Source organism: Ictalurus furcatus, chromosome 3 (genome assembly GCF_023375685.1).
Source record: "Ictalurus furcatus strain D&B chromosome 3, Billie_1.0, whole genome shotgun sequence".
Taxonomy (NCBI): Eukaryota; Metazoa; Chordata; class Actinopteri; order Siluriformes; family Ictaluridae; genus Ictalurus; species Ictalurus furcatus.
In genome coordinates this window covers 24124707-24143680 of record NC_071257.1, presented here as the reverse complement: position 1 = coordinate 24143680, position 18974 = coordinate 24124707, and the positions used below count along the sequence as shown (strand labels likewise).

The window sequence follows — 18974 nt, the reverse complement described above, 5'->3', positions numbered from 1 at the left end:
GGACTTCATGGCTTGTTTTTGGTCTGATGTGCACTGTGAATACATACGTACAGGTGTGTGCCTTTCTAAATCATGATAAGTCTGAATACTTATTTAAATACGTTTCCTTTTTTAATTTGCAATAAATTTGCCAATATTTCTACAAATATATTTTTGCTTTGTCATTATGGATTATTGTGTGTAGATTAATGATAAGCTCAATTGAATCCATTCTAAATTAGAGCTAGAACACAGTAACGTATGCAAACCCAATGTGCAATCATTTAACATATATGGTATACGGATAGCAACCATATAATGAGAAGTAATATCATAATTAAAGCGTGTGTGCATTCATGTGTTTATGCACACATTGTGACATTCCCCTTTAAGAGGATTTAACATTCTCCCAGGGTGAGTCATCGGTGGGATTCACATTCAATGTGTCAGCATGTGTGTACCCCCAGACACGCACACACTCACACACACACACACACACACACACAAATACAGTCTGAGTCAGTGAATGTCAGTGACAATGCTGAGACTGGTATTGATAGGACTGGGCAGGCTGACAGACTGATAGCATGGCTAAAAGCAGAGTGATGTTTCCAAACAGTTCTGGTTTGTGCTTTGGATAATGGTCTCCTACATTACCTATAACGCTGTTTAACTGCTTGCTGATAGTAGTACCTGAGCCCTTGCTTCACCTTTACCTAAAGAGAATGATGCAGCAGAGCTTTAAGGGGCAGTCGCACTAGACTTTCAGCATGTTGACTTCCATTCCTACACATGTGAATGCTGGAGACCGGAAATGCAAGCTTCATGTGAAGAAGTTTCGCGTTTCACTGCATTATTAAGTTCAAGTTTGGTGAACTCTGACGTGCAAATTCATATCACGTGAAGATGTGCGACCAATAGACAGGGTTCCTACAGGTCATGGAATTTCTGAAATGTCATGGAAATTTAATAAAGTTTATTCCAGTCATGGAAAGTCAGGGAATATCAGGGAATTTTGTTTGTAAATTTTTCACATGTATTCGCTAAAGTATGATATATATATATATTGTGTGTATGTGTATGTATGTATGTATGTATGTATGTGTGTGTGTGTGTGTGTGTGTATATATATATGCATATATATAGAGAGAAATATATATATAGAGAGAGAAAGATTTTTTCTTTTTTTTTTACAGTGTGCTCATTTGCTGAATGTGACACAGTGTTATGGGTTAAAAATGTACTTAAAATGGCTTACAGTAAATTGTAGTATCTTGTAAATGAATTGATTGAAGAAATATATATATTTTTTATCTGGACCATTTTGTTATGAGGTATAAAGACTAGTCATGAGATAAGTATATGTTCTTTTTAAGCAGTGAAAGCTAAGTTTTGCACTGAAAATGTCTGTTAACCAGGAAATCGAGCTTACAGATTTAATGGGTTAAAATAGTTAGTTTTTATCTGCTCAGTACCCGGGCAAGACATTGTATCATTCTTCGTACAGTAGGTCACAGAAATTCAAGATTTTGGTCAGGGAAAGTCAGGGAAAAGTCATGGAATTTTACATTTGACTTGGAGTGGGAAGCCTGAATAGAAGATAGACATGTCGCGGAGTGACCTCCAAGATTTAGGAAGTACCGACCATCACGTTTTTATGCAGTTTTATACAACACAGCTTTGAAAGTATATAACATCAAAAGAGAAGTTGCCTGGATTGTGTTGTCGCTGCATACAGGAATATTGATGGTGTAGTTTAACATTGGCGTGTGATGTCATATCCGGTTGCCACCCATATTCTCAGCGGTCCCTGAAGAAATTTTGCATGCCGCTGCTTTAATCCTTTAGTCTGTCCGGCACTTTCACCTGTCCCATCTGTACACTGTTCAAACAGATCAAGTTTTAAAGATTCAACTTTCCTGCTAATACCACCATCAACTCCATTCAAGTTTGTCATCTCATAGATTGCTTTCTAGCTGAGCTGAGCCTCTGCCATAACCCAGCACAACCCGCTTAACATAGCTGGGCTGCATAATGGAACGTTGAGTCCAAAATTTGTTGGCTCAACTAATTCTGTGTAGGCTTTCTCATTAATATGAGATTGAATGTGAAACATGGTGAGGAAAGAAACCCTTTTAATTTTTGCTCTTTTGATTTTGGAGCTACATTAACAAAGAAATCTGACAAAGTTATCACTTTTTTCACACTTTTCTTTTCACACATTTTTTTCACACATTTTTTATCACATTTCTCTCCTATTAAACGCCATTGTAACTGCAAGACCAATGTCCTTCTGTGACATCAGAGTGGCGCACATCCACTAACTTTTCATAGAAATAATGAAAATACAGGACCAACCAACAAATTAGCAACATAATCGCTAAGTACATCACAAATATTTCACTATAAATGAGGGTGGAGTGTTCCTTTAACTGTTGCCCCTTAACAGAAATACATTTGGCTTTTTTTATTTGATATTTTGATATCTTAAATGTTATTTGTATGCTTTTCTAATTCCACTATTACCATAAATGATCAAGTGGTGCCTCAAAGTAGGACAAAAAAGCCTGATAAAAGTATTACTTAATATAGTGAACTGTAATACAGGGATTGAGTGTGTATTTGTGCCATATATTTGTGCATTAAGGATGGTTTTGATATCTGATTTGGTCAGTCAGGTAGCGCAGGTGCTCTTCATAGAGGACACTGCTCTCAATTCTGCTGCATTTAATATCTTTGCAGTGGCTACTTTAGTTTTGAAGTTCATCCAGGACGATGCTTTAGAAGTGCACCTTGTAGAATAAGGCCAGAGGAGAGATGGAAGAGGGAGAGGAGGAGGGAGGAACCTGCTCAGGATAGAAAGAGGAAAAGGTCCAGAGCACTTACTGTACTGTGAGGGCAAGACCAAAAGGAATTATTTTGTGTGTGTGTGTGTGTGTGTGTGTGTGTGTGTGGTCTGATCGAGTTGCTCGTCTGCCCACTGCCAAGCTTCCTCTGAGTGTTTTCTGGGGCACTGCGCAAATTTCAGGCAAATGCAGTGCCCTCTCTCTGTCTCTCTCGATCACACTTACTTTTCTTTCCCTCCCTCTTTCTCTTTCTCTCTCTGCTTCCCCTGGCTCATTTGTCATCATGTCCTGATTATTTCAGTCTGCCTCTCAAACTCTTTCCAGCCTTGTAGCCTTCTTCCTTCTCCTCCATGTTTTTCTCTCTCTCTTTCTCTCTCTCTGTGTCTCTGGTTAGAGAAGACCCCCTCACTTACTGTCCCTGAAGCCTGGCCTAGAACTTTACAGAAACAATATTGTATCTCACACTGTCCCTGATTACACCACTTATCCTTAAACCTTGAAATGTCAGTGAGCATGAGAGTGATTTGTTGGGGAACCTACTAGAGCGTGAAGATCCATAAACTTTGATGGTTTGATTGACCTACTTTAACTCGAGCAGAGCTGAGGATGTTGTCTGCTGACTTTTTTAAAGGTTCATTCACATTGAAACCGTTTCTGAAGCATTTGTAGTCCTCTCATACTAATTTACCAGAACATTTCTTTTTAACAAATGATTAAATCCATATTAAATGCCCAAGTCATGTAACTGTCAAGTGCAAAACTTGCATGTACTGTATATGAAACATAAACTTCACAGAAGTTCAATTCAATTCAATTCAATTCAATTTTATTTGTATAGCGCTTTTTACAATAGACATTGTCTCAAAGCAGCTTTACAGAAATATCAACATGGTATACAGATATTAAAGGTGCGAATTTATCCCAACTGAGCAAGCCACTGAGTGGCGACGGTGGCAAGGAAAAACTCCCTAAGATGTTTTAAGAGGAAGAAACCTTGAGAGGAACCCGACTCAGAAGGGAACCCATCCTCATCTGGGTAACAACAGATAGTGTGAAAAAGTTCATTATGGATTTATATGAAGTCTGTATGGCCTTAGGAGCAGCCGTAGTCCCAGCAGTCTGGAATTAGAGAAGATTTGAGCTCCATCCAGAGGCAGAAAGGATCTGGATCTCTAGTATCTCCATAAATTCATGTGGGGCTCGGCAAAAGGAGAGAGGGAGAAAAAAGATTATTATGACTGCGAAGTAGTAGAACAGAATCTAGTCAGGGTAGGCTTGAGTAAACAAATACGTTTTAAGCCTAGACTTAAACACTGAGACTGTGTCTGAGTCCCGAACACTAATAGGAAGACTGTTCCATAACTGTGGGGCTCTATAAGAGAAAGCTCTTCCCCCTGCTGTAGCCTTCACTATTCGAGGTACCGTCAAATAGCCTGCATCTTTTGATCTAAGTAGGCGTGGCGGATTATATAAAACCAAAAGGTCGCTTAGATATTGTGGCGCGAGACCATTTAGTGCTTTATAGGTTAATAAAAGTATTTTATAGTTAATGCGAGATTTTACTGGGAGCCAATGCAGTATTGATAATATCGGTGTGATATGGTCGTACCTTCTAGTTCTAGTTAGGACTCTAGCAGCTGCATTCTGGACTAACTGGAGCTTATTTATATTCCTACTGGAACATCCAGACAGTAAGGCATTACAGTAATCTAATCTAGAGGTGACGAATGCATGAACTAGTATTTCCGCATCATGTAGTGACAATATGTTTCTTATTTTAGAAATATTTCTGAGATGAAAGAAGGCTATCCTAGTAATATTATCTACATGAGCATCAAATGATAGGCTGGAATCAATAATCACTCCAAGGTCTTTAACTGCTGCACATGATGAAACAGAAAGACCATCCAGAGTAACCATGTGATCAGAAAGATTACTTCTAGCTACACGTGGGCCTAATAAAAGTATTTCTGTTTTATCAGAATTAAGTAGAAGGAAGTTAGTTAACATCCAATGTCTAATGTCCTTTACACAATCCTCAGCTTTACTAAGCTTCTGTCTGTCCTCTGGCTTCGCTGAAACATACAACTGTGTATCATCAGCATAACAGTGGAAGCTAATTCCATGTTTACGAATAATTTGACCTAGGGGTAGCATATATAAAGTAAAGAGCAGTGGGCCTAAAACAGAACCCTGTGGAACTCCAAAAGTAACCTCAGTACGCATGGAGAATTCACCATTTACATCTACGAACTGATAACGATCGGTCAGATAAGACCTGAGCCAGGAGAGGACTGTTCCCTTAATACCAACAACATTTTCTAATCTATCAAGGAGAATAGTGTGATCTATAGTATCAAAAGCTGCACTAAGGTCGAGTAACACAAGCAGAGAGACACAACCCTGATCGTAGGTCAGTAGAAGGTCATTTACTACTTTAACTAATGCTGTCTCTGTGCTATGATGAGGTCTAAACCCTGACTGATACATTTCATGAATGTTATTCCTATCTAAGTACGAGCATAACTGCTTTGCTACAACCTTTTCTAAAATCTTAGAGATGAAGGGGAGATTTGATATTGGTCTATAGCTGGACAATTGAGACGGGTCAAGATCAGGTTTTTTAATCAAGGGTTTAATAACTGCTAATTTAAGTGATTTAGGTACATAGCCAGTGCTTAGGGAAGAATTGATTATATTTAGAAGTGGTTCAATTACTCCTGGACAAATCTGTTTAAACAAACATGTAGGTACGGGATCTAGTATGCAAGTAAAAGAAGTCCACTGAGTCAAACAGTCCCACTTTCTGTGTGCTATCAATTATATTAAATAATATACATTTGATATATATTTAAATAATACATAATCAACAACAATGTTTTGAACATACAGTCCCTTCTGAACTATTGGAACAGCAAGGTCAATTAAGTTGTTTGTGCTATACACCAAAGTCATTTGGGTTTCAGATCAAAAGACGCATATGATACAAGAGTTTAGGATTTTTAATTATTTTCTTTTATTTCAGCTTGTATTTACATCTATATATGTTAAACAACATACAGACCACCCAATTTGTAGGCAAGCAAAGGAACAGATAAGTCTTGAAGTAAATTCAAGTAAATAACACTTAATATTTGGTTGGAAATCCCTTGCTTGCAGTATCTGCATCAAGCCTGCAACTTGTTGACATAAGCAGATTGTTGGTTTCTTCTTTTGTGATGCTTTTCCAGACTTTTTCCTCAGCCTTTTTCAGTTGTTGTTTGTTTCAGGGGATTTCTCCCTTCAGTCTCCTTTTCTGGAGGTGAAATGCTGCTCAGTTGGTTTAAGGTCTGCTGCTTGACTTGGCCGGTCTTAACCCTTGCACTTTGTCCCCCTGATAACGTCCTTTGCTGTGTTGGCAGTGTGTTTTAGATCATTGTCTTGCTGCATGATGAAGTTCCTCCCGATTTATTTGGATGCATTTATCTGTAAATTGGTAAACAAAATGTTCCTGTAGACTTCTGAATTCATTCTGCTGCTACCATCATCAGTTACATCATCAGTAAAGATTAGTGAGCCTGTTCCAGAAGCCGCCATGCAAAGCCAAGCCATGACACTACCTCCACCATTTTCACAGATGAGCTTGTATATCTTGGCTAATGAGCAAATCTTTTCTTTCTCCACACTTTGGCCTTTCCATCACTTTGGTAGAGGTTTATCTTGGTTCCAGAACTTTTGTGGCTCATCTCTGTATGTCTTTGCCAATTCCAAACTGGCTTTATGATTCTTACTGCTGATGAGTGATTCACATCTTGTGGTATGGCTTCTTTATTTCTGCTCTCAAAGTATTCTTCAAACGGTGGATTGTGGTACCTTTACCCCTGCCCTGTGGAGGTTGTTGTTGAAGTCAATGACTGTTGTTTTGGGGTTTTTCTTCGCCGCTGTAATGATGTTTCTGTCATTGGCTGTTGTATTCCTTGCCCAACCGATTTGGTATGGTAACACCAGTTACTTTCTTTTTTTTTAATGGCATTCCAAATGGTTGTATTGGCTATGCCCAATGTTTGTGCAATGCCTCTGATTGATTTTCCCTCTTCTCCCATAGACAGCTCTCTGATCTTCATGTTGCATTACCCTTTTTAAAAACAAATGCAGTCTTCACAGGTGAAACTGAAAGCTAAAACCAAGAGTAGATGTTCAGAGCCATTTATTGTTTAAACAATCAATCTAACAGGACACACCTGGGTAACAAGAAACACCTGTCAGTCACATGTTCCAATATATTTGCTCGCCTACAAGTTGGGTGGTCTTGTACAAAATGTGCTATGTTCTATGTCATTTAACACATCTACATAATAAATACCAGGAAATAAAAGCTGAAATTCTAAATTCTCTTCTCATATTCATCTTTTGATCTCAAACCCAAATGTCTTCAGTCTACAGCAAAAAACAAATGAATTGGACTTGCTGTTCCAATATTTTCACAGGGGACTGTACAGCTTGTAGTTGCATGTTTAGAACATGTTTGGTAATTTTACTCATTACACCAACATAGGGAACCAGGATAAATATGTGGTTTATATCCTGTCTTAATGTCTTGTCACCTTTTTAGGTGTCCCAAATTTGACTCACTCCGGGAGTTTCACATTGTTGTATAAATGGACATTATAACCTAACTTAAAACAGGATTTTTGTTTGCTCTATAAAACACTTCCCAAATGCTTAGTAGCTGGTTAAACATTGCCTTGGAGATGACCCTAGCTGATGACGTCAAAATGACTGTTTTACTGTGCTCGAAAAGTTTGATATTGGCAATGATTTTGGAACAAAATAATCGTGACCCATTCTTAAACCTAGACCTAAATAAATGTCATGGCCACTTCAGTCTAATTGTACAGTCTTTAGATGAAAAGGACACAATTAATTTTTTATATTACCTTTCATGTGAGGACGTGTAGGTCATCATGATGGATTTAGTTTAAAGTCAGTGACCACCACCGTTTGTCCTCCTCCTGACTGCTCTTATTGTGATTTATGAGGATGATGCTTTTAGCCTCTCGTGTCTCATGCTTATCAGATCACTGTGAGTATTAGACTGCAGCCGCCTGATTGAGATGTGTGTACTATATATGCAAGTTGAGTGCATTTGAGTATAGCCAGAAGGCAAATTCTTACACAGAAAGCTACTCAAATGTCACTCAGAAGTGGAGAATAACATTCTGCATTAGGAGATAGGCAGTCACAATTTAGCAGTAAATCTGGGGAAATGTACTGCATGAGGATTATAAATAAATCTAGTTCCAGATATTAATGGTGTAAATTGCACCTGGTGTCATTATAAAAGATATAATGACCTAGGAATGGAATGTATAGATTTCATGTAACAAGCAGTAATCATGAAGGAGCTTCCTAAAATTCTAAGGGAGAACATTATTAATTATAACTTGAATGGAAAATGCTACAGAGCCATACATATTAAATTATTCATCCCTGTCAGTGCAGTTGGTTCAACAATATGCAGGTGAAAAGTTAATGGAACCGCAACTAATCGTCCTTGGACAGGTCTGCCATGCAGGATTTCACAAAGTGCGCTCAGACTACTAAAAAAAGAAGGTACAAGAGAACCACGAAGGTAGTTACACAGAGAACGGTAAGCAATGAGCTGCTTCACAATCATTTCAATTTCTACACCCCATGAAAAACTCCTCTGCTACAAAAGGAAGCACAGAGATGCACATCTAAAAGCATTTAGACAAATCAGAACTCCTTTTGTTACGTTATCCAACATATTTCTGTTTGCTCTATGTGCCATCTGTGTGTTTATGTCGGTGGTGGGATGGGTTTTGTTTTGTCTCCTCCCCCTTCTCTAGGCCCCGCTTACTGCATGCGTCAAGTTCCGGCTTGCTAGTGGATGATCACGTCTTGTCCACGCCTGCTCCGTCCTTGTGCGATGGGATTGGTTGCCTGCACATTTCCGGAAGTGTACTTAAGCCTTGTCAGTCTCCATCCCAGGGCAGATCATTGCCATTGCGTTGTGTGTAGAGAGAAGTGCTTTTCGCCTGTGTCTGACCCTATGCCTGATTTGACTTTGTTTATGTTCTGCCCCATTACAATTCATGTGATACACTTGTGTGTATATATATATTACTTTGTTAATTAACACACTAATAGTCACCTCTGTAAAAAGTGAACGGTTAAGAGTGGTTTGTAGGAAGTTGGCATCATTCTTCTTTTCTCCTGGTTTTGGGTTAGCTAGGGAGTGAGGGAAGACGGTGTATTTTTGTTTTTGTTTTTCTTGTAGTTTAGTTAGTTTTCTTTTGGTAAAGTTAGAGGGTATTTTTGTTTGTTATTTTGGCCTGGCCAGCTTCTGAAGAGTGAACCACTATATATATAAAACATGCTCCGTTTGGAGAATAAAACAAAGTAAAACAATAAAACAATCTTGGTCTCGCAAACCCTTTTCTATTTTTTTTTATTTTATTGTATGTTGCAGCCCGACCTAGACCGGGTTGTAACACTTTGGAACAGTATAATCTGGTCAGGTGAAATAAAAATAGAACTCTTGGGCAATAATGCATTTACATTTATGCCATTTGGCAAATGCCGTTATCCAGAGGAACTTACATTTAACTCAATTCCCCCATTGGCCCTTTCCTATCATGGCCCCCTAATAATCCCCATCTCTGAATTAGCTACATCACTCTCTCCTCTCCACTAATAGCTGGTGTGTGGTGGGCGTTCTGGCCCACTATGGATCACATCATCCAAGTGGATTCTACACACTAGTGGCGGTTGAGGAGATCCCCCCATACAATGTAAAGTGCTTTGAGAGTCTAGAAAAGCGCTATATAAATGTAACTGTAACTAACTAACTAACTAACTGACTGAGCATTGAGGGCCTTGCTCAAGTGCCCAAGAGTGGCAGCTTGGTGGTGCTGGGATTTGAACTCACAACCCTCCGATCAGCAGTCCAATGTCTTGGCCACTGAGCTACCACCACCTCATACTCAACTTGTTAAGTTTGGATAAGGATGGATTGCGTGTATGATCCAAAGAACTTCATATCCTTAGACAAGTACAGAGGTGGGAGTGTCATGATATGATGCTGCTTCTCTGCAAATGGTACTGGGGCATTACATGTCATCAAAGGAAACATGAATGGAGATACTACTGTATGTTAGAGGACATTTTAATTTAATCAGCTAAGAAACTGAATCTGGGGAGAAGATAGATGTTTCACCAAGACAACAACTCCAAATACACAGTCAAAATAACTCAGAAATAACTAGCTAATCACCTGACTTGAAACATATTGAAAATTCATGTAGGATTTTGAAATTGCGAGTCCATCAGTGGGACTGTCATAACCTTGGGGAATAGAAGACAATTTGTCATGAGTTTTTCCCTATAAATTTCATTTTTTAAACATATCTTTGTTTATTATAAATACATATGTTTTTATATTTATAAGCACAAATTCAAAAGTCATTATGTGTTGTCTTTTTGCATTTGAAGTGGATATATGTACTGGAAGTATCTTGAATTTAAAAAAAAAAAAAAAAAAAAAAAAAAACAACTAAAGTGTCCAAATACTTATTTCCCCTCACTGTATTTATTATGTGTTAAAGCAGTAATGCTATTTTTTACATTTTGACATCTCACCACTGATGTTTGATGGGGTTAAGATCAGGAATCTAATCTCTGGGCCACTGAAGGACTTGAATTAAAATTTCTTCTTTTTTTCTTCAGTATGCTTTGCTGAAGGACAAATTTCCTTCCTAGTTTAAGCTTTTTGGTGGAATAATCTCTCTGTATTGTACATTAATTTTCCTATTCGTTCTGACCAGATTGCTAGTCACTGTATGCCCATAGCATTATGCTACCACCACCATATGTTACAGTGGGAATGGTGTGATGTACCTGGCGGATGTGCTTTCTTAGATTTACAGCACACATACTACTTTTTTTTATTCATGCCAAAAACAGCTTACATGAACTTGTATCAAGTAGAGAATGGCAAACATACAAGTTATAATTCAAGCTGAAATTATTTTCATTTTATTCTCACCAGACCACAAGACTTTCTGCCACTTAGATGAAGCATTTTACAGGCATTTTTTTTTTTTTTTTGCAAATATTTGCAAGCAAGGACTTGATTTTTTTTTCCACCTACAGTACTGTGCAAAAGTCTTACGCACCTTTTTTCAGTACAAACTTTGTTATCGATTTTTATTTTATGATTTCTACATTATAAAGTCAGTACAAAACATTTTAGATTCCCAAACATTAGTTTTCCAGCACAAAATTAACTGTTACAGAAAAATGTTTGTATCTCAGAAAAGAATTTTAGAATATTATGTAAGAGACAACTGTTCAGACAAAAAAAAGCACAATAAAGGCTGCTGGATTTTGCTGCAAAAATAAAATACAAGTGCAAAAGTCAAAGTCTGTAGAAGAACTGTGGCTCAATAAAACTTACCAGCTAAGGTCCTTATAAAACTGCACTAATTCTACCTGAGACTAGTAATAAATTTAAAGCAAAGGGTCATCACACCGAATATTGGCTTTGTTTCATTTATTACTGTTTACTGCCCTTTATAGTATTTTATATGTAGAAACATTTAATTTCATTATTTTTGATGGCATCTTTGCTCTACAGCATTTCTTTGCATGTGCCTAGGACTATTGCACAGTACTGTATATATGGTTGATTCATGAACCTTGCTTTCAGTTACAACTACTGACTTCAGCAAGTCAATCAGAGTGGCGGTTGGTATCACAGTAGCATGTCACAGATACCCCCTTTGCATGGCAGTTCCCATAGCGTCAGGCACCATGTGCTAGTGTTTGTTTTGGTTTCTCTTGTGGTTCTGTCTCAGCCTCTCATCTTGTAATTAGTTTGTTCCCTAATTGTGTACACTTGTTCTGTGTTTAGTCCATGATTAGTTTGTCTATATTATCACATTGATTCACTATCTTCTTTTATCTTATCATGCTTTATGGCTATTTCCAGAGAGCCTTTTTCATAACTCCAGTTCTTCAGATTATATTTATGGATTATCTCAGTTTATTGTGCCTACACATTATTAAACCCTCACAATGAACTTTTAAGCATGGTTTCTGGATTTCACTTTTTTATCAAAAAAAAAAAACAAAAAAAACCCCACTCCTGTACTATTGTTCTGTGTCATGAACCCAGATGTTCAACAGCCATTTTAATAAGTGTCCTAGTTTGTTGTCTAAGAGCCGGCCAGACCTAGGCAGTGTGGTTTATTTTCATATTTTCTCCAATTCTTTACAACAGACTATTTACTAGCTAATATACCAGACTAATCTCACAATCACATTGATGACTCCAAAGTGTTTTACATTTGATATGGCTCCCTGTACTGATGAGAAGAGATACATGGCAGGCAGGGTACGGTTACCATTATGGTTATAATTATCCTTGACAAGTGACAAGGGATTAAAGTGGGATTTAGGAGGTGGGGAAGCTTTCCTGCTTTCATGGGAGTCAATAAATATTTGGGTTATTGTATGAAAGTGTATTGTATGGAATTGGACTTTACAATTGTGTACAATTAAGGGGTCAGAGCTTTCATTATTTATTCATATTATAGGTTGGTGAACTGACTGCTTTGAAACTTATTTTTTGACCCATTCAATGGAATATTTTTCTTCTCTTCTTCATATTTTGTCAAACTCAGGCTCATAGACACAATTGCAGTAAACATATTTCAGAAATTATGTGTGACACTAATAATTATTACGAAACATAGATGGGTGATTGGTGGATGATTGGTGGATGGTCTCAGTGAACATGACGTGAGTTCGAGAGGCATCATTTACAATATTTATTTTAGCAATACACAAATTTCAGAGTAAGAAATGCTTAAGATGTGTCTTATAGAAAATAATACAAAGTATCTACAATGAGGAACTAAAGTTTCCACTTCTCGCCATGCTGAGAACAAATGCATTCAATGCCAAAACATGTAACGAAATCTCCATAAACAAGACCTTGGACTTAGACTGTGTTGGAGAAAAGATTCCAACTTGTTGAAATTAGATGCAGTGATTTACAAAACCTGTACAACAGACCCTTGATCACATTATCATGCTTTAGTTATCTACATACATCCATGAAAAAGATCATTTTAGCATATAGAGCATCCACATAGCTTAGGATAAATGATCTGTTTATCCCATTTCATTCCTCTTGCACCAGTAACTTTATTCCAAAAATGTAGCTGCTGATGTCTTGTGTTTTTCATATGTTTTCATGTCCCCAATGCTTTGATGAGAGGGTTTTATTATGGGGAAGGCCTACGTGGGCTGTAATGGTCAGTTTTATTAATGTGGCTAGCTGATGTCTTTTATGTGGCCAGGTTTATGCTAGAGCTTTATTGTGGCTAGCAAGTGTGTTTTATAGGGTCAGCTTTATGGCTGTGGCCGGCTGGGTGCAGCTGATATGTTTTATAGAAGTGCTGATTGTTCTTGAACTATAAACCCTTATCTCATTCATAACTGAATCTGGCTTTCTGAGGAGAAGAGCTTCCATACATATACATTTCCTGTAGAACTGATAAAGGGCCTTTGTCCAAAACATCCAGTTTTTTCTGTAAACTTTGTGTAATACACTGAACTTTCATTACATTTACAATTGTACAATGTGTGTGCATGGGTATATGAATCTGGATTTTCTGCCTGTAACATACTTTGACATTTCAACCATAAGAAACCAGTAATACCAACATGGAAGTGTTTTTATTTACTTTATAATCCTTCCTAGATGATCCTACTGCAAAGATCAAGTTGGACAAGAAGCTAGCTTAATAAAAGCAATAGAAAAAAACTCTTAGCCAGTTTCTAGCTACAAATGTAAGCAGCTTCTTATTGTTGTTGTAGCTCTCAAATGATTACTTACGTTAGCAATTGTAAACTTTATTTTACGTTCTATATACAGTTTGTTGGATCTAATGTGTTTAATGATTTTTTTTTTATGCACTAGCTAGCCTATGAGCCTTCTTGACATATTATGACGTGTGATTAAGCTAACAAATTTATATGACATATAAAACTTAAATATTTTTAAGTTTTGGTAACATTTTACAATTCGTATACATAGTTATTTCACCAGAAATTCAATTATCAGTGTCCCAATGTGTAGTGAGCCAGGGTCCTCACCAGTGCCTGAACTCATGTACACAATATACTGATTCACTACCTATTGAACTAGGGAGTGAGGTGAGACATGCCCAGTACGTGTGAAAGTCTCTTTTTAAGGTGTGAGTGTGTGTGTGTAATTGGCAACATGTGTGCATGATAAGAACTCCGGAGACTGTGAATGTGCCGATGATGTGTTAAGCTGGGGATTGTAGTCTGTGCCGGCCATTTTTGTAGGCCACGGTGTGTTCTGGGAATTGCAGTTCAAGGACGGTGTTGACAGTAAGCTTAATGAATTCAGTTTTTAGTGAGATATTGGCAGTCAGAATGGAATCTTTAAATATAATTTTTTTCCATTTTCAATTTTGGGGGGGACCATACTGTAAAATATTATGACTTTATTTTTGGTTAAGATGCATGCAGTTCAAGAAAACCAGTATATGTTTTATATTTTTCAGAGGTCTTGGGCACATTAAAAGAGATTCTGTAAAGTGAAGATATGGAAAATAATGAAACGTATCAGGGCACACGGTGGCTTAGTGGTTAGCACGTTGGCTTCACACCTCCAGGTTTGGGGGTTTGATTCCTGTTGCAGCTCTGTGTGTTTGCATGTTCTCCCTGTGCTGAGGGGGTTTCCTTCAGGTACTCCGGTTTCCTCCCCCAGTCCAAACACATGCATGGTAGGCTGACTGGCATGTCCAAAGTGTCCGTAGTGTATAAATGTGTATGTGAGTGTGCCCTGCGATGGATTAGCACTCTGTCTAGGGTGTACCCTGCCTTATGCCGGATGCTCCCTGGGACAGGCTCCAGGTTCCCTGCGACCCTGTAGGATAAACGGTATAGAAAATGGATGGATGAAAAGTATCAAAATAATCACTGTACTGAGCAATAAACTGTACAACAACTTTTTTTTTTTAATAAATCAAATCATAATTTGGCTTTGCTTTTAAAACTAAAGAAATTCTATGGCACACCAGTTTAATAAGGAAATCAGCTGGTAGGTTTTACCAAGCATCTTGGAGAACTGGCTACAGTCTCTGCATGTAAAATATTGTAGGTCTGTTGTTTTCTTTTCTATTTCCTGTGGGAACAGGGTCATCAGAAGCCTACCTGCTCTGGTCTGCTTTGTTAAGGAAGAAAACATGGAAATAATTTTCTATATAAAACAGACCCACACTTAACTGACAATAGTCACTGTATGGAACAGAGACAACACAGAAATACACTGGCAATGAGCAAGGCTTGTATCGTAGCCAGACTAAACAAATCCAGGCTTTAGTCAAGAAGAAGCCCAGCTGGAACTTCTGAGTTCTCTCTGTTGTACTTCTGGCAAAGGGGTCTAACACTCTTGCTCTCTTAAGTCTTTGTTTGTTCCCTCTGAATATGAAAAGTCTGGATTTGCTCATCATTAGGAGAAACATGAGATCTAGCATACACACAGTGTCTTGCTGAGTATGTGCACCTTTGTTTTTAGCCAGGTGTCGTGTGTATAACTGAGCCACAGCTTAAAGGATTACATTTAGTTTCCAGGACAACAACATTTAATTGTGGTTTCCAGGAGTACCTATAACTAATCAGGACAATATTTGATTTGGCACCCTTTCTGAAGAGTGGTGTGATGTCTGGTAATGATAATTAAGTGAGAAATGACTGTAATGTAGCCTAATTCTTAACCGTAAATGTTGTTATTTAGATTTCTTGAGCACAGATACAACTAGGTACTTTGGAACATTGGTGCCAACTCTGTGGATGCTCTGGAGCATGAGTACCCTCAATATGTCAGAAAAATATCCTATGTGTAGACCAGTGTGAATGCTAAATGCAGTATGGAGATTCCATGCTACAGTTAAAAGCAGTCACACTGGTGGGGAAAAAAAAATACATCCATCCATTTTCCATACCGCTTATCCTACACAGGGTTGCACGGGAGCCTGGAGCCTATCCCAGGGGATTCGAGGAATAAGACGAGGGGCACACTGGATGGGGTACCAACCCATCGCAGGGCACAATCACACACACATTCACACACTATGGACAATTTAGAGATGCCAATCAGCCTACAACAGATGTCTTTGAACTGGGAAGGAAACTGGAGAACCCAGAGGAAACCCCTGCAGCATGTGGACATGCAAATGCTGTGCACAAAGCGAGGAGGTGGAAATCAAACCCCAACCATGGAAGTGCGAGGCAAATATTGTACCCACTAAGCCATTACTGATGGGAAGTGCGGATCATTTTACTGACTTTGAGCTTTGAATCTCGTTCAGCAAAATGAAGGATTTTTTTATCGAGTCATTTCGTTCATTTCAGCAGAATATAATTAAAATGTTACATTTTAAATTTCCCAACACATCTAGTACTTACGCAAACATTGATCACATTTGGAATAGAAAATAAACTATAAGCTAATGCAGTCAAGGCCAAATTATGAGAAACCGAAATTATAAATTAATTGCTTAAGTGGGTCTTCAGGCTATGCAGTCTGTTAGTTCAAATGTCATCACATTTGTCACGTCTGTTCCCCGGAAACAGAAATGATTAGCTCTCGAGTCTTTGGGTTCAAGTCATTAGTTCATCCCGTGAACGCCCCATAGGATGAATGCAGTGGGGCTGTGACGTGAAGAACGAACGACTCGAACCCGAAGACTCGAGAGATTAACTAATCATTTCTGTTTCCAGTATTGCATGGTGCATTGCCTATGGGGCGGTCACCGGAAGAACGAACAACTCGAACCCGAAGACTCGAGACGTGAACTAATCATTTCACCTATGGGGATGTTGCTCTAACATCTAATTTTCACCAACACCTCTTGCATGTTAACTGTGATGCATGACATTTCGCACATGCTTTGTGTTAATCAGTAGTACCATTTCCTGTTGGGGTGTGACTGAGCTCTATGACCTTTGCCCCTTGTGTCCCAGGTATTCCTTCCAGGATGAGGAGGACATGTTCATGGTAGTAGACCTGTTACTGGGAGGAGACTTGAGGTATCACTTGCAGCAAAATGTCCAGTTCACAGAGGACGCGGTTAAGCTTTACCTGTGCGAGATGACCCTGGCACTGGACTACCTGCAGAGTCAGCACATCATACACAGGTGTGTATGAGACCTACTCAATGAACACACCCTTTGTAGGTGTGCACATTTGAAAGGTGAGATTTCAGCTGTACCAACTACAGTACACTTTCTTTAAGAACTGGTCAGCATTTCCAATGGTTCGAGAACCAAATAGTCACAAAACTATGGGATGTAATGATTAATTGTGCTGTAGATGTCAACATAATTAATTTGTTCAAAGCAAATATGAAACCTTGTGGCCATTATTAATAAAATAGTCCATCTACATTGTGAATGCAGAGTTTAGAGACACATGCAGCTTGTTTGTATTTTCAGGAGATGGCAGAGGAGCCATGAATTTAAGAAAACTTCTGCCACCACCATTTTATTTCAAATTAGATGCCCAGAACACACAAGGTTATTTGGGTATGGCAAGGTGGAGCCAAACCTGGGCTGCTGGGTGAAATAATTCTCACCATTCTCACAATTCTCAGCATCTTAATGTGACATTGTGAATTCATTGTGCATTGGAGAAAATGTTTGATATTGAAGACATTGAGCCTGTGAAGTGTGTAATATTTCAGTTACAGTATCTAGCATCAATATGTAGACAAGACAACCAACATATGCAGATTCTTATTAATAAAGAAGGAAACTTCATCCCCATCAACCATAATAATTCTGCTATTTTATAATAGCTATGGGACATAATTTTTGTCATTTTGGTCATTATAATGCCTTGTATAAGTATCCAACCCCCTTGAACTTTTCCTTATTCTGGAGCGTTACAGCCTGGAATTGAAATGTAAACCTGACAGTGCTCATCATGGTGGTGGTAGCACTATATTGTGTGAGTACTTTTCATCATCAGGGACTGGGAAATTAGTTAGGGTTGAGGGCAAAATGGATCGAGCCAAATACAGAGGCAATCCTAGAAGAAAACTTGTTATAGTCTGCAAAAGACCTGAGACTGATGTGAAGGTTCACATTTTAATATTTATGGCATTTGGCAGAAGCCTTTATGCAGAGCAACTTAAATTTTTATTTCATTTATACATTTGAGCAGTTGAGGGTTACGGGCGTTGCTCAAGGGCCCAACAGTGGCGGCTTGGCAGTGCTGGGGTTTTGAACTCACGACAACCCAAGCATAATATCTTAACCACTGAGCTACTACTGCCCCTTTAACAAAACAAGAACCCTCTGCAGACTGTAAAAGCTTCCCTGAAGTGGTTCAAACCAACGAACCCAAATGGCACAGTCAAAGCCCAATGCAAAAAAATGTGCGTGGCAAGACTTGAAAAACAATGGTCTCTTCTAGCAATATTGCCTAGAAGAATGGGCAAAAATATCAGCATCCAGATGAGCAAAGCTGATAGAGACATAACCCAGACGTTCAGCTGTAACTGCAGCCAAACGTGGTTCTACTACTGTAAGTATTGACAAAATATTGTATACTGATCAAGTATGCAATAAACAACTGTCCACTTTTTGTTTAGTTAACCTTTGTGTCCCAAAAAAATATGTAAATGGAAAAAATCCCAATTAAGTCAATTGCAATTGCAGTTGTAACACTATAAAATGTGGAAAAGTTCAGGAGGAGTGAATACTTTGGCAAGGCACTATAGATGTAAATTTAGACACATTTAGGATATTGGTGTTGGTTGTGGCTTTGGTGAGGTTTTTAATTGCTGCTGATGTTTCACTCATTGTCTGCGATTCAGTATGTATGCTCACATTTCACTTGGCCATCTCAGCTTTGGTGTGATATTATTTTACGTAATGAAACCAGTCACATTGACTTGGTCTCCCTGAGTGTCACATTTATGTTAGAAAATAAGCTTTTAATGGCTCCTACATACTTAGGAATTCGATTTTAAGTGAATTATATTAACATTTGACGTCAGAGTAGATCTTGGTGAACGTTACCACACCTTGGCCAATGTTTTG

At 38.3% G+C, this 18974-nt stretch overlaps 1 protein-coding gene across 1 annotated transcript in view; it reads left to right on the top strand.

Annotated features, from left to right (window-relative positions):
* Nucleotides 1-18974, top strand: part of LOC128605853 (serine/threonine-protein kinase 32C) — a 112354-nt gene that overhangs the window by 78739 nt on the left and 14641 nt on the right. Inside the window, exon 4 of the mRNA XM_053621658.1 lies at nt 16893-17066. Within this exon, the coding sequence (XP_053477633.1) occupies nt 16893-17066 (174 nt within the window). The remainder of the gene's footprint in view (nt 1-16892; nt 17067-18974) is intronic.